The 13,915-nt window shown below is 43.1% G+C and overlaps 1 protein-coding gene across 5 annotated transcripts in view; it reads right to left on the bottom strand.

Moving 5' to 3' along the window:
- Positions 1-60: 60 nt before the first annotated feature.
- The window catches only part of CDKL1 (cyclin dependent kinase like 1), a 61,787-nt gene continuing 47,932 nt past the window's right edge, over positions 61-13,915 (bottom strand). For 2 of the 5 annotated variants that reach the window (XM_053596083.1, XM_053596082.1), the window contains 6 exons: positions 13,705-13,777; positions 10,775-10,865; positions 9,996-10,196; positions 7,371-7,453; positions 4,672-4,728; positions 2,869-3,275 (listed from right to left, as the gene is read on the bottom strand). In XM_053596083.1, coding sequence (XP_053452058.1) covers positions 2,928-3,275; positions 4,672-4,728; positions 7,371-7,453; positions 9,996-10,196; positions 10,775-10,865; positions 13,705-13,777 — 853 coding nt within the window. In that variant the 3' untranslated portion in view covers positions 2,869-2,927. Of the gene's footprint in view, positions 1,436-2,868; positions 3,342-4,671; positions 4,729-7,370; positions 7,454-9,995; positions 10,197-10,774; positions 10,866-13,704; positions 13,778-13,915 lie in introns of those variants that run through there. The other 3 variants (XM_053596086.1, XM_053596084.1, XM_053596085.1) reach the window with 3 other exon arrangements.

The raw sequence follows: 13,915 nt of genomic DNA, 5'->3' as shown, positions 1-13,915 counted from the left end.
GCACTCTAGTCAGGGTGACAGAGTGAGACTCTGTCTCAAAAAAAGAAAAAAAGGAAAAAAAAAAAAACAAAAACAAAATTGTAACTATTCACAGAAGTTATATATCCTGCCTTGTCATTTGAATCAAGGCTCCCTAACAGGAATTGAATAATATTGAGGCTTTTATTTAACACACCATCAGGTCTATGCAGGAAGCCACATACCTTAAGAAGCCTTAGGATATCATTAAATTGCCTGGGTATTCATAATTATTGAATAGATGCAAGAATTTAGTAGGTTACTTAGCAATAAGAGGATAGGCCCAAACATGTAGTAAAGAAAATTAACTCAGGAGGAAAATGAGTGCAACTTAATCGTCCAACCTCATATGTATATGTGTATGTACACACATAGTATAAAAAGATGTTTCAAGACAAAACTGGTTTACAACCTCATGCCTCTCACAACCCAAGTAAAAGCTCACAAGCACTTTCTTCTAAAACCTAGAAGATCACTATATACAGTTTCTGCCCTATAGATCTGTGGCTGAGGCTGAGCTGGAGAGAATGAAGTACTGATTATTTTCGGGCTAACAGATTCAGTTCCTGCAAAGCCTGTAGATCTTGTTCTAGTCAGCTGCCAAGCTTCGTGCCATTGTTTGCAAGGGGAATTGAGCGAACAAATGTTGATAATACAGTAAATCCATCTTGCCTGCAGAAGACACTGAAATGCATTCTTAGTGTGTAAGAAATATATAAGCATATAAATTACAAAGCCTTTATGGTAATTCATAATTTTAAATATTTTGAATTTAAATATTCAAAAAATATTTTAAAATATAAAAATCAAGAGATAGAGCAAGCAGGAAATGGAATTTTAAACATCTTGATTTCAAGAACTAAAACACTTCAAATATGAGGTTGAAACAATCTGAAAGGCTGGAAATACAGGACTCCAGGTAACAGACCCAAGGAAATACACGTGGGTGTTTTGTAACTCGTTTTTCACATGTGACATGTGGAAGAACTGAAACGTAAATCTTTACGAAATCATCTCATTTTCCCAGAGGCATGAGTAGATTCAGTTTATCTTCTGTCCCTCAGCTCAACTGCTCACAGAAACAAAAAGACAAGTGAAACTCCAAACAGGTTTTTCCTTTCTTTTCTGGACACCATTAAGCCTGCAAGTCTGAATCTGGAATTTCCCTTCATATCTGGCCAAGTGGCCTCCCAATTACTGGCTTATGTTTTCTCCTGGGTGTGTTTTCAACATTGTAATTGTTTTCAATCAAATGTATAAGTTTTATTTTCTTCAAATTGTCCATCAATTTTTTTATCATCAATCCCCTAGCTCCTTAAATGTTTGGAAAACGGTAGTTAAGTTTCTTGGTATGAGAGTAGTACTTCTTGTCATTCAAAGCTGGAAGGATGCTGCTGCTAGTTAGCTGCGGGAGGTGCTGCAACCGAGAATACAAAACCCAGAATTAGGTTCAAAACTCTGCCATGCTTTTTCTTCATTATTTAGCGTACATTGGAAAAGACATAATTACATAACTTTTTCAGCACAGAAATACTTCTTTTTTTTTTTTTTTGCACAGAATCTAGGACCTGAGAGAGGATAAAATGTTTCAATTTGGTCTCTGTTCTTCCTTATAAAGTTTTATTTTATATTAAAAAGCAAAAACATGCACATTAAATAAGATTATGAAAATATGAAAAAGAAAGGAAAATCTACAACTTAATGTTATTGGAAAAAAGCATAGGTTTACAGGAGTTGAGGCCTTCTGGGGACCTTAGGCACCGTTTTAACCAATGCCTTGTTTTACAGCAGAGAAAACTGTGTCTGGAGAACCTGGGCCATTTGTCCACTTGTCCCCTTACTTACAAAGACAAGCCAGCCAGGCACAATGGCACATGCCTATAGTGCCCAGCTATTTGGGAGGTTGAGAGGCTGAAGCATGAGGATCGCTTGAGCCCAGGAGTTTGAGATCAGCCTGGGCAACAGAATGAGATCCCACCTCTAAAAGAAAGCAGGCAGCCCTGCTTCAGGCTTCTGGGAAGTGTTTGAATTTACTGTCACTGTCAAAATCAAAGTCAGGAGAATACACCTATAATTTTTGTTTTGCACTATATAGCCTTAGGTATTTGAAAAGAGGGTATTTTTTAGTACTTTTAAATCAAACAGTTGAATCTTTCAGGATGTGGAAGCAATACATCAAAGAGTGGAATTCCCCTATTTTTTTCAAGTATTTCTACTCTTGCTTTTGAACCCAAAGTAACAGTGAAAAAAGGAGCAACTGTAGGGTGGGGTGGGGAGTCTATTTCTGGTCTGTTTCGCTCGCCAGATCATATGTGACAGAATAAAATAAAAACATTCTTAATTTTGTAACTAGTCTACCTTAGGGCCTGGAGCTCATGCTGAACCTGTACTTAATGGACTTTTCACCCTTTTCCTGCCTCCAAACCTCACACATGCCACCCAGTTCACCACGCTAGGCAGTAGGGGCTGCAAAGGGAAAGACCAAGACCAAGGCAGGAGAACTTGTGACAAGAGACCTCGGGTTAGGCCATTTTACCACTTGACACAGTCAAGATTCTTCACAAATCCCAGAGTGCAGATTGGATGCTGTTCTCTGGTTAAATCCACCCTTCTGCTGGTAGCATCAAGGTACGTGCCCCAGCCAGCTCTGACAAAGGACCAGGGGGGACAAGAGTTTCTTTTCTGGATAAAGCCAGGGTGTTAATTCTGAAGGTGAACATGATGGCAGAGAACTGCCTGGGAGAAATCTGATTTCATCTTCCAAAGTACAGGAAGCATGCTCAGCTGGACCCACACTCATGCACCGGGCTGTGACCTGAGTTCATGCTTGTCAGAAACCCCAACCCCTGTGTCGCAGCAGGAAACACTGGCTGGTCAAGGACACCTTTAGGATTCAGGGTGAAGGGGCCTCAGGAGGCAGATGTCTCTGGGTCATATGGGTCGTGTGACCCTCTCCTGGTGCTGGAATGAGGGTGCTGGAGTTGCAAGCCATAATTACCACTCTCCAGTCTACAGTGTGACTCTCTGTGCCAGGTGGCAGGTGTGAGGTGATCTGTAACTGTCACCTTGGATGTTTCTGTAAAACAGTGCATCATTTTTACCCCAGGCAGGTGCTTTTGGCTGTATTTTAGGGTCTTCCGTGTTGGTTTGTCGTACTCTTTTGCCCAATCTCCTATTTCTCTGATGCTGTCAAAATAAGGGTGCTTCAGCAGCTGTTCACAGGCCAGTCTCTCAGCAGGGTCCATGTGGAGGCAGCTCTGCAGGGACAGAACGTGTTTCCTCAAAACTGGAGGAACTGCTTAATGGCTTTCTTTACCCTTCAGCTGGGAATGGGAAGGGGGGAAAGGTAGGAAAACACACCAGTCACGACTTCAGTTCATTCTATCACATGTGCCCATGTGATAAGTAAATCGTTTCTAGAAGCAGTAACAAAAAATCATTTTCTCCACCTTATTCTGTTCTGAGGCAGAACAGAAGTAGAAGTATTTCTATCATACAATTTTGGGGAACTAGATACAGGTTTGGAGCTTACCTCTATTCATTGAGCCCGTTTTGTCCCTTGCATGTACTTTGTAAAAACTAGTGTGTTTATTTAAAAAATAATATTTAGGCTGAGCAAGGTGGCTCATGCCTATAATCCTAGCACTTTGGGAGGCTGAGGTAGGTGGATTGCCTGAGCTTAGGAGTTGAAGACCGGCCTGAGCAAGAGACCCCATCTCTACTAAGAACAGAAAAAATGTTATTCTGGACAGTGCCTATCGTCCTAACTACTTGGGAGGCTGAAACAAGAGGATCACTTGAGCCCAAGAGTTTGAAGTTGCTGTGAGCTATGACCCCATGGCACTCTACCCATGGGTAACAGAGGGAGACTCTGTCTCAATAAACAAATCCAATATTTACATGTGATACAAATAAAAGTCATACAGTATTCAACAAGGTATCCTCCTTCTGAAATCAGCTACTCTGTGTGTGTGTGGGGCGGCTTCCAGAAATAGCCTATGCATTACAAGAATATATGAATATGAATATAAGCCATAATGTACATGCCCTTATATTAAATGATTTTTAACTATTTTCTTTGCCATTAAGTAGGCCAAGGGGCTCATACTTGGGTAGATTAAATCTTGGAACTACATACTCCAAGGAACTGTCTCAATTATTTTTTTGTTATAAATGCATCAGTATATATATTAAATAATTTTTAAACCATGTGGGACATTTACTGTAACTTCTGAATATTTTCATTGGTACCATACCTCATTTTATTTGAGAGTTACATTTCTCAAATATGTAACTATGTAATATAAAAATCAAATTTTAAAATCAAAATGTACTTCAAATGTACCCACTTAAAAGGATCCTACAGCTAAGCATTTTTTTGAGGGAAAGGATCCCTTTGTAAATAAAAAAAAAAAAGCACCCCCCTGAAAATTTCTATTTTCTATAAATTTAGATTTCAAATATGTTAGGTTTATTAAAGTAAAATACTGATGTTTTCACTGTAATAGAATATGATCCATTTTAAAGATTGAAAACAAGAAGAATTCTAAAAGAAACACTTTCCATTTCATGGACTGACATAAATAATTCCGACTCCCGAGTGATGACAATTGTGTGCTCCCCAACCCCCAGGTCTGGAAGCCATGATTTTACCTTTAAGAGCCCCAGGGCAGGATAAGAGAAGTTTGGAAATTTTAATTCAAGTGGTTCCTGTTGAAAAGAAAAGGGGCTTTTAATTTATAGTATACATTCAAATTAAGGCTACCTCAAATTAGATTTCTTCTGAGTAGAAGCATCTTCCTGGCTTCTTCCTCTACTCCACCCTCTGTCTGCCCCACCTCCCATGTCCAGCAAACTCCCCGGCTTCTTTCCTTCCCCACTTCTAAATTGCTTTTCCAAATTTACTTCTAATTACTCCCTTTACTTCCTGAAGAACCAATGCAGGTAGCAAATTACAAGTAAACACTAATAAAAAGAATACTTGCTGAGCAATTTTTTTTTACTTCAACTTATATAACTTGCTTCTCTAGAGAAAAATTTTTGGTATTCTTACTGGCATTATAAAAAGGCGGTCCTAATGACTGCATGTATTAACATTTCATAGAAAGAGAGCTTCAAAATAGATTTCCCCCCCTACCCAGGTGAACAGATGCTTCTTGGTTTTTCTGGAACGAACACTGTTGTCTCCTCCCACAAGAGCCTGCTGTTTCCCTGATCAGCTACTGTTTAAAGAGTCTCCTGGGCAGCTTTTCTCTGTCTCCCTTTGGCCATATAAGGCTATTTTGCTCCAGTCACATGCTGGAGACAATTAGAAATAACACTCTAAGGGAGAGAGTCAGGCAGACAGGCCAGTTAAGAAGATAGACCACTGACAAGGGCCAGCTGTGGAGGGAAGCTGAGAAGATAAATGACCTCAGTGCGTTGTGTGCATACAGAGGGCAGCGTGTGGGCTGGGGCTGGCCTGGCTGGCCAGGCTCATCTTATGACACACAGTCCCAGCACAGTGCTGTTGTGGACGGGGAACCAGACCCTCCCTGTTCTGAACTGTGCACGTACTAATCACTGCTAACAGTTTGGGAGAAAAGCCTTCCTCCGTTTTGGAATTCCCTGCATGCAACCGAAACAAAAGAAATCCTGAAGCAGGTTTGCCTTGGCCCTGGAGAGCAGCCTCCCCCCACCCTGCATAGCTCAAATACTTCTCTGGCTCTTTCTGTGTGATGACTCTGAGCACCGCTGGGGTTTGCTCTGCCACTGCTAACGCCAGGCTCTGCTATCTCAGCAACAAAGCCCGCGTGACACTGCTGGCTGTGATACACGAAGGCCCATCCTTCCCAGCCCCCAGAGCAAGCAGGTCCCCCTCTGTCGGGGTCGCTGACCAGCAGAGGGACTGCAGCGCAGATGTTCCAGCAGCACAGCCTCAGCGCTGCCTCTTCCTGTGTTTCTGTCAACAGGAAATCTCCTGCAGGACAGTCCCTGGGAAACCATGGGAAGCTTCTTACATTTTCAAAACCCAGTTGTTTCTAAGGCTTCACCAGGCGAACAGGAAATCACTAGGGGATATTTAGTGGGGAAGTAGGAATGTCCAGGTCACAAGGGAGCCGGATGGGTCACCCCCCAGATGCCAGGTCATTCCTGCCTGTGTCCCAGCACAACCCACTTTTCCTCATGCTAGTGTTGCAGGAGGGAGAGGCGGTGAGGAAACAGAAGTCTTCACTGTGGGACAAGCCATGAGGCTGAGGGGGGAGGCGGGAGAGGCAGGGACACACAGAACTTCCGTCCGGGAATGAGCAGCCCCGGGATTGTATTACATGTATCAAATAAACTCATTAGAGGACACTAGAAAGTATTTAAAAATCATAAAGAAAGAAAAAAATGACCCAAAATCCCAACAGAAAGAGATACCTACTGTTAATGTCTGGGTACAATCATTTATTTCGCAAATGTAAAAAGCTTTGCATGACTTCCCAGATGTTGTCATATTATTTTGTACATATATGTAAACGTATGTATATGTGTTGTATATTTATTATGTCAAATTATATATATTATTTAATATATAATTAATTATATATAAATTAAATTTTTTCATTTATTTTTATTGTTAAATCACAGCTGTGTACATTAGTGCAATCAAGGGGTACAATGTGTGGGCTTCATATACAATCTGAAATAATAATATATTGTGGATTTTTTGTTCATGTAGGTGCATACAAATCTAATTATTTTTACTATGTGTTATTTCTATTGCAAAGATATACTATAACTTATTTAATTGATCCCCTACTAAAGGAAATGATTTCTATTAAATAATGCCACTTCTTGAGCTGTTAGCTAATGATTCCATTGGAATAAATTGTTTTAAGTGGGTTGAGGGAATGAATATTTTTAATTTTTCAGTTTTTAATAAAAATGGGTGCTTTCCCCACATTGGCCAGAGAGGGCAAGCACAGAGTGGGGCTGGCTGGCCAAGTAAGCACCAAGGGTTTCCTCCAGAGTCTGGGGAGTGAGAGCACAGGAGAGTATGGAATCTGAACACTGCTGAGGAAAAATTGTTAACTTTACCTGGATTAGTCAATGTCTAAACACTGACTGTCTCTGCACTACCCAGGCTTAACGGCTGAAAATGACAAAGGACAGGTGCATTCTTGTCCAACTGGCTGGCTAGATTCTTGTCAACAGCCTCTAAATTAGCACTGAAGGCCTAGGTCTGCCAGCCAATTTGCTACAATTTTCTTTTTCACTCTTAGACTGACCTTCCAATGCAGGGAGAGCCAGGGGATTCAGCCAGGTGAGTAATCACCAAAATCTAGCCAGCCTGGCCTACAGAGCTCTTACCAAAATGGGCCACTCACCATGTCTTCAGGATCTGGAATTTTCACCCCACTGAAGTACTGATTTGTGCTAAATACTTGCTGGTGTCTAGGGATGAGATCTCCTTTGGACAAGAAGAAAGAGAAAATGAGATTGATTAGCAAACACTGATCTATGGTTCCCCTCCATCGGCCTGTGCCCGAAACACAAAGGCAGCAGTTTCCTGCAATCAATAGCAGCCTGGCTAATCCCTGCAGGGGACAACGCGCCGTGCCAGACACAGAGGAGGCAAGCGGCAGAAATCAAGGCCGTAGGTTTCATGCCATGGGACTTACATTGCATTTGAGAAGTCCAAACCCAACAACTGAGGAGCACACACACACAAACAAAATATACCTTTTTAAAAAAAGAGCAAAAGAACAACTACAAATCAAAACCATTTTAACTGAATCCTGATGGGTCACAAGGGAAGTGTATTGGTCTGGCGTTTACAACAGAGCCTGGCACAGAAGAAGCACTCAATAAACATTTGCGGAAGGGAGATCATGGAAGTCTTTTTGTTTGTTTTTTTTTTTTTTTTTTTTTTTTTTGTAGAGACAGAGTCTCACTGTATCGCCCTCGGGTAGAGTGCTGTGGCCTCACACAGCTCACAGCAACCTCTAACTCCTGGGCTTAAGCGATTCTCTTGCCTCAGCCTCCCGAGCAGCTGGGACTACAGGCGCCCGCCACAACGCCCGGCTATTTTTTTGTTGCAGTTTGGCCGGGGCTGGGTTTGAACCCACCACCCTCGGTATATGGGGCCAGCGCCCTACTCACTGAGCCACAGGCGCCGCCCCCTGTTTGTTTGTTTTTTGAAACAGAGTCTCACTTTGTCGCCCTCGGTGGAGTGCTGTGGCATCACAGATCACAGCAACCTCAAACTCTTGGGCTCAAGCGATTCTCTTGCCTCAGCAAGAGAATTCTCTTGCCTCCCAAGTAGCTGGGACTACGGGTGCCGGCCACAATGCCCAGCAATTTTGTTGTTGTTGTCATTGTTGTTTAGCAGGCCCTGGCCGGGTTGGAACCTGCCAGCCCCTATGCACATGCCGGTGCCCTAACCCCTGAGATACGGGTGCTGAGCCAGATCATGGAAGATTTTCTAGCTAGAGGAACATGTTTCCAGCTGGAAACCGTCTTTTCTTGTTTCACCAGTTAATGATCCCTTGGAAATTTCATTCCATCCACTGTTTAGAAACACTTATTAGGTAAAGCAGTGAAACTGACAAGGTTAAGGAGCATTTCTGCATCCCAGAAGATGATCTAAAGTTCATCCTGCCCACATTTCAGCCAAATCACCTAAAATCACCCTCGTGTAACATTCTATGGATACAATACTTTAGAGGAATTTCGTTCAGAGATATAAGGAGATACTCAGAAGGGTTCCCTGGGGGTACACCAAGGCTCACTTTCCAGAGCAGAGTGGAAAACAAAGCCTCTCACAACCAGGGGTCTAGATACGTTGCCATTGGACTGGGAGAGAATTCCCACCCCCGTATCTTATCATCTACATTTACTAGTTTGTTTTAGAAGTTTCCCTCTCATTCAAATCCAGAAACTGCTGGGTCACACCAAAATACACCCTCAAATGCCTTGTGTAGATGTCAGTGGGCTGCGTCATGAGCATGATTCCCTGTACCATAGGAACCCCAATGGGGCTAAAGGGGTGACACAGGAGGGTGTAACACAGTGGAGGAAGGCCACAGGTCACCTTACATGTTACTTGGCACAGCTGAGCTATCAACACATATATACTGCCTGCAGTGTGCAGATGCGGGTGGAAGATAACAAGAAATATAAGACTTGGTCTCACCTTCAGGGAGCTTACAGTATCTTCAGAGGGAAGAGAACAAGGCAGGACATGGTGATAGCAGGTGCGTTAAGAGTTTAGAAGAGGAAAAGTCTGTTTTAACTTGGCATACCTGGGGAGAGGGGGGTCGAGTCTAAACTCCTGACTTTGGAAGAGGGAATCACTGCCTGCAGATCTTTTCCTCTGCCTCTCACCTCCCCTCACCTCTCCTCACCTCTCCTCACCTCTCCTCACCTCTCCTCTCCTCTCCCGTCTTGCCCCTTCCCTCCAAGGGCAGAGAGAAAGGAACAGGCATCAGGGTGGAGTGAGAAAAGCCAGCCTTTCCTCCTGACTCAGAAGGGTCAGAATCTGACCCTTTCCTCTCACTCAGAAGGGTGAGAATCTTCCCTTAGAGAGTATGAATAATCCAAACTGGTCAGGCAGGCTGGAGTGAAGGACATCCAAATGAGTTACCACATCATAATAAGTGGAATGGGCCACAAAAGCGTTTTTTCTGTAAACTGCTAAGCCCCTGTGAAAACATGAGCTTTTATTGCTGTTATGATCATTGTTCAGTTAAACTTGATCTGATCTCTGCTCCAGAAAGAATCTTGTATCTTTTGGGACAATTTAATAAGTTCTCAATAACAGTTAATTATTTGTATTGAAACAAACATGGATACCTTTAATTGAGTCATTTAAATGAAGCTTTGAGGGTTTTCCTCTTTTCTAACTAAAGGGTGTTAGATGAGAAACTTGTCCCTGGAACTTGCCCCTGCTTTGGACCAATATGCGTGAAACTATACAATTTCCCAAGAGGCGAGACAAAAGCACCACTTACCCAGGGTTTTCCTAATCAGATAGAGCTGGTCCACATCTGATTTTCCTGGCCACAGAGGCGCTCCTGATAGCAGCTCAGCAAAGACACAGCCAATTGCCCAAACATCTACTGGGGGACCATACTGTGTGTCACCCACCAGCAGTTCCGGGGAGCGGTACCACCTGGTAGCCACGTAGTCTGTGTAGCAGTCACTTGGTCCAGCTGGCCGGGGAGGGACATGGAAAACAGAGAGAGGGCACTGGAAGCCTGGAATCAAAGCTGGCAGGGGAGCCTTCAGAAATCAAGCTCATGCTGAATCTTGTGCTTTTCTAAACCATTGGTTCTCAATGCTGGTTGCATATTAAAATCACTGAGAATATATTTTCAAAGTTATTAATGGTTGGGCCACACTCCAGTTCACTTAAACCAAAATCCCTGGAGAGGGCAGGGGTGTGTGTGTGTGGTGGTGGGGGATCAGTATGGTTTTTAAAGTTCCCCAAAGCCAAAGTTGGAAACCACTCTTCTTAAATAGTGCTTCTAACAAGTATCATTTTAGCAAGAAGTGGTAGAAACTGGGAGAGTAATACCTTTACTGTAGTGTAATTTGCCGATAGCATACAGATTAAAGCCAATATAGATGCCTAAACATTTTCAATAATTACAAAATTATAATTCATAGTTAAATGTGTTCCCTGAACATATAAGAACTAGCTTGTATGTTTCTATAGCATTTAGATCCTTTATTCTATTAAGAACTTTTCTATCTTTTATACTTAACTAAATAAAATGTTAATACTCACTCAAAAGCCGGGCAAATCCAAAGTCGCAAAGCTTAATCACTGAATGTTTTGTGATGAGAATATTTTCTGGCTTTACATCTCTATGTATACACTAGTTACAAAAATCAAAACAAAATAGATTATTAAGGATAAATATATATTTTTTAACATAATTTTTTTTCTTTTTTTTTGCAATTTTTGTCCAGGACTGGGTTTGAACCCACCACCTCCAGCCTATGGTGCCGGTGCCTACTCCTTTGAGCCACAGGCGCTGCCCTAAAAAGCATAAATTTTTAACACATAGCAGAGAAATCATATACATCTCTCATTGGCCTGTTGAATTCATAGCAAAAGACCAGCCTAAAATAAATCTAGTATTCTCTCTATCATACCCTGAATCATCCCAAATTCCTAAAGTCCTGAAAGGATCAAAAATGGTGAGAGGAAAAATGAATGCAGGGTCAACAAAAAATACAAGACACCCAGTTAAATTTGGATTTTAGAGAAACAATAAATAATTTTTTAGTGTAAGTATGTCCCATGTATTATTTGGGTCATACTTTTACTAAAAAGTTATGCTTGTTTATCTGAAATTGAATTTTAACTGAGAGCTCTGCTTTTTTTTTTTTTTTGAGATAGATTCTCACTCTGTGGCTCTTGCTAGAGTGCAGTCATCACAGCCCACTGCAACTTCCTCCCAGGCTCAAGTGATCCTCCTGCCTCAGCCTCCCAAGTAGCTAGGACCACGCCACACTACTTTTTCCCGTTTTTAGTAGAGAGGGACTCTTGATCTTGTTCAGGCTGGTCTCTAGCTCCTGAGCTTAAGGGATCCTCCTACTTCAGCCTCTAGAGTGTTAGGATTACAGGCATGAGCCACCATGCCCAGCCCCCAAGAAGAATTTAATTGATGTGATTCAAAAAAAGCTGAGTCCTGCACTTAATCTAACAACTCTAGGTGACAGGGAAAATGTCAAAAGGCCCTGGGTGAGGCCTGCATCACAGTTGCAGGAACTGCAAGCTGTTGCATAAGCAGAATTCACAAGTCAGTTGTTCAACTGAGAACAGAACACAGTCTGCATAAACAGGACTAGCCCTGGGCCAGTGGAGATAAGCTGGGGAAGAGGAGGGCGGTAACCACAAGCCTGCCAAGAGATCTCCCTTCCAGCTCTGACATCTGTTCTGACAAGATAAACAAGAGTAGGCAGCAGCCCTCACCCTCTGGGGACAGTCGCTAGATGTCAGCTCTGTCCCATGCACATCAAGTGTTCTTAGTGCTCCAGGCTTGAATCACCTGTGGTTTCCAGACCACAGCCAACATTCTTTAACAGGGCGATTTTAGAAAAACATTTGAAAATCTTCACATAATTTTCTTATTAAATGAGAATGTCCTTGGCAAAGAACAAATAAACAACCTAATTAACACATAAGAAAACCTGTAGTCCTAGCTAGTCGGGAGGCTGAGGCAGGAGGATCTCTTGAGCCCAGGAGTCTGAGGTTGCTGTGAGCCGTGACGTCACAGCACTCTACCCAGGGCGACTGAGAGAGACTTTGTCCTGGGTGGGTGGGGGTGGTGGGAGAATACCAGTTGGGCAGTGGGGTCAAAATCTAGCTCCTAAGGATTCCTAAATATATCTCCCTTCCCCCAAGTCTTCCTGCTCAGGAGGGGAATGTTTGTTCCTTCTGCATCCTGCACGACGCTCCTCAGCCTGTCACCCAAAGGCCCTGGGGTTATTCTTGACTTTCTAGAATCTGGAAAGAAGACAAAGCTTCTTCTTCAGCCTCACCAGTTCTCACTCCAAAGGACCTTCTGAATGAAAGATCAGCATCAGTGTCTCCCCACAGGTGTTTATTATTCCGGAAAATTGGGGGGCAGGCAATTTTTGAGTTAGTTTATTACAGTCTGTTTTGTTCTCAGCAGTTAATAGTTATGATAGCTCTATTCTTTTACCACTGGCTTCACACACCGCTATAAATAGGTTCACTCATGACTATCATGATGACATATGGTCAGATGTGCTTATAAGCAAGAACATACTCCCATTCATTCTGGGAATTCTCCACATTTTCTGAACCCTCCCCCAACATGGAGCAGTGTCTGGGGCCCTCCTGGGACCTGTGGCATGCAGCACATTTGTCTTTAGAGTCTCTGATCTTCCCCACTGGGGCCTTCAAGCTGGCTCTCTTGCACCATCATCCTAAAGCTGCTCTAAGGAAAGCGTGACCAGCAGTACAGATGGGTGCCCACTCTCCCTAGTGTGCCTTTGGCAGATGGGCGTGGAGAAGTGCTGGCTTCTCTTACATTTTCTCCTTCTGGGAATGCAGCTTCAGGAAAAATCATTTGGAACAGCACAAGGAGGGAGAGTTAAATCAACCCAGAATATTCCAGCGGTGGACTCTGGCTCCTGTGTGCAGGGGGAGTGGACGAGCAGGCAGTATCACACTGGAGGGAGCCGGAGGCTTCCCAGCATCTGCGGAGTCCCATCACCTGGGCATCAGGCCACTTGTGCCTCCCACCAGCCCTGCAGTGGCTGAGAGTGTCAGAGGTTTCCAAGGGCTGCTTGGGGCCAGGCTCAGCCCTCTGTCTCACCAAAGCACATACCAGCCTTTGTGCCCTGGACTTGAGACGCCACCTTCTCCAACTGGCATAGTCACCTGGCATCCCCCTCCAATTTCAGAGCCTTTTGAGGGCACCAGACCAATACAGACTCCCACTGAAGGTGATTCTTCTACCTTCAACCTGAGCAGTCTCTAACCAGTGCAAATATGACCGGTTTCTTCAGATCATGGAAATGTGTGTTCTATATGACCTGAGCAAGAAGGACATAGTTAAGGTGGCATTTTTAGCCTCTATGAATCCCCAAACCAGACTCATGAAGATTTGGGTAAGAAATTATGATCCCTCAGCTTCAGGGCAGCCTTCTGATTTCTTCAAGGGAGATCATGAGACTTACATTGTGTTTGTGGCAAAAGTTTACAGCTTGCAGCGTCTGCCAAGTTATGCTCTTCACAAGATGTTCTGGTACCCTAATAAAAATAAAGCAGCAGCATAAACACATTCTTTAGTGAAGCCATGGAATTCAGCTCAAGAAAGGAAAGAGTAAACCAAGACAGGTTTCAGCAGTGAAAAGTCCTAGGTCTAACACATCAGGCAGTCATTCCAGA

This window comes from Nycticebus coucang, chromosome 6 (genome assembly GCF_027406575.1).
Source record: "Nycticebus coucang isolate mNycCou1 chromosome 6, mNycCou1.pri, whole genome shotgun sequence".
Classification (NCBI taxonomy): Eukaryota; Metazoa; Chordata; class Mammalia; order Primates; family Lorisidae; genus Nycticebus; species Nycticebus coucang.
This window is presented reverse-complemented; position numbering and strand designations above follow the sequence as displayed.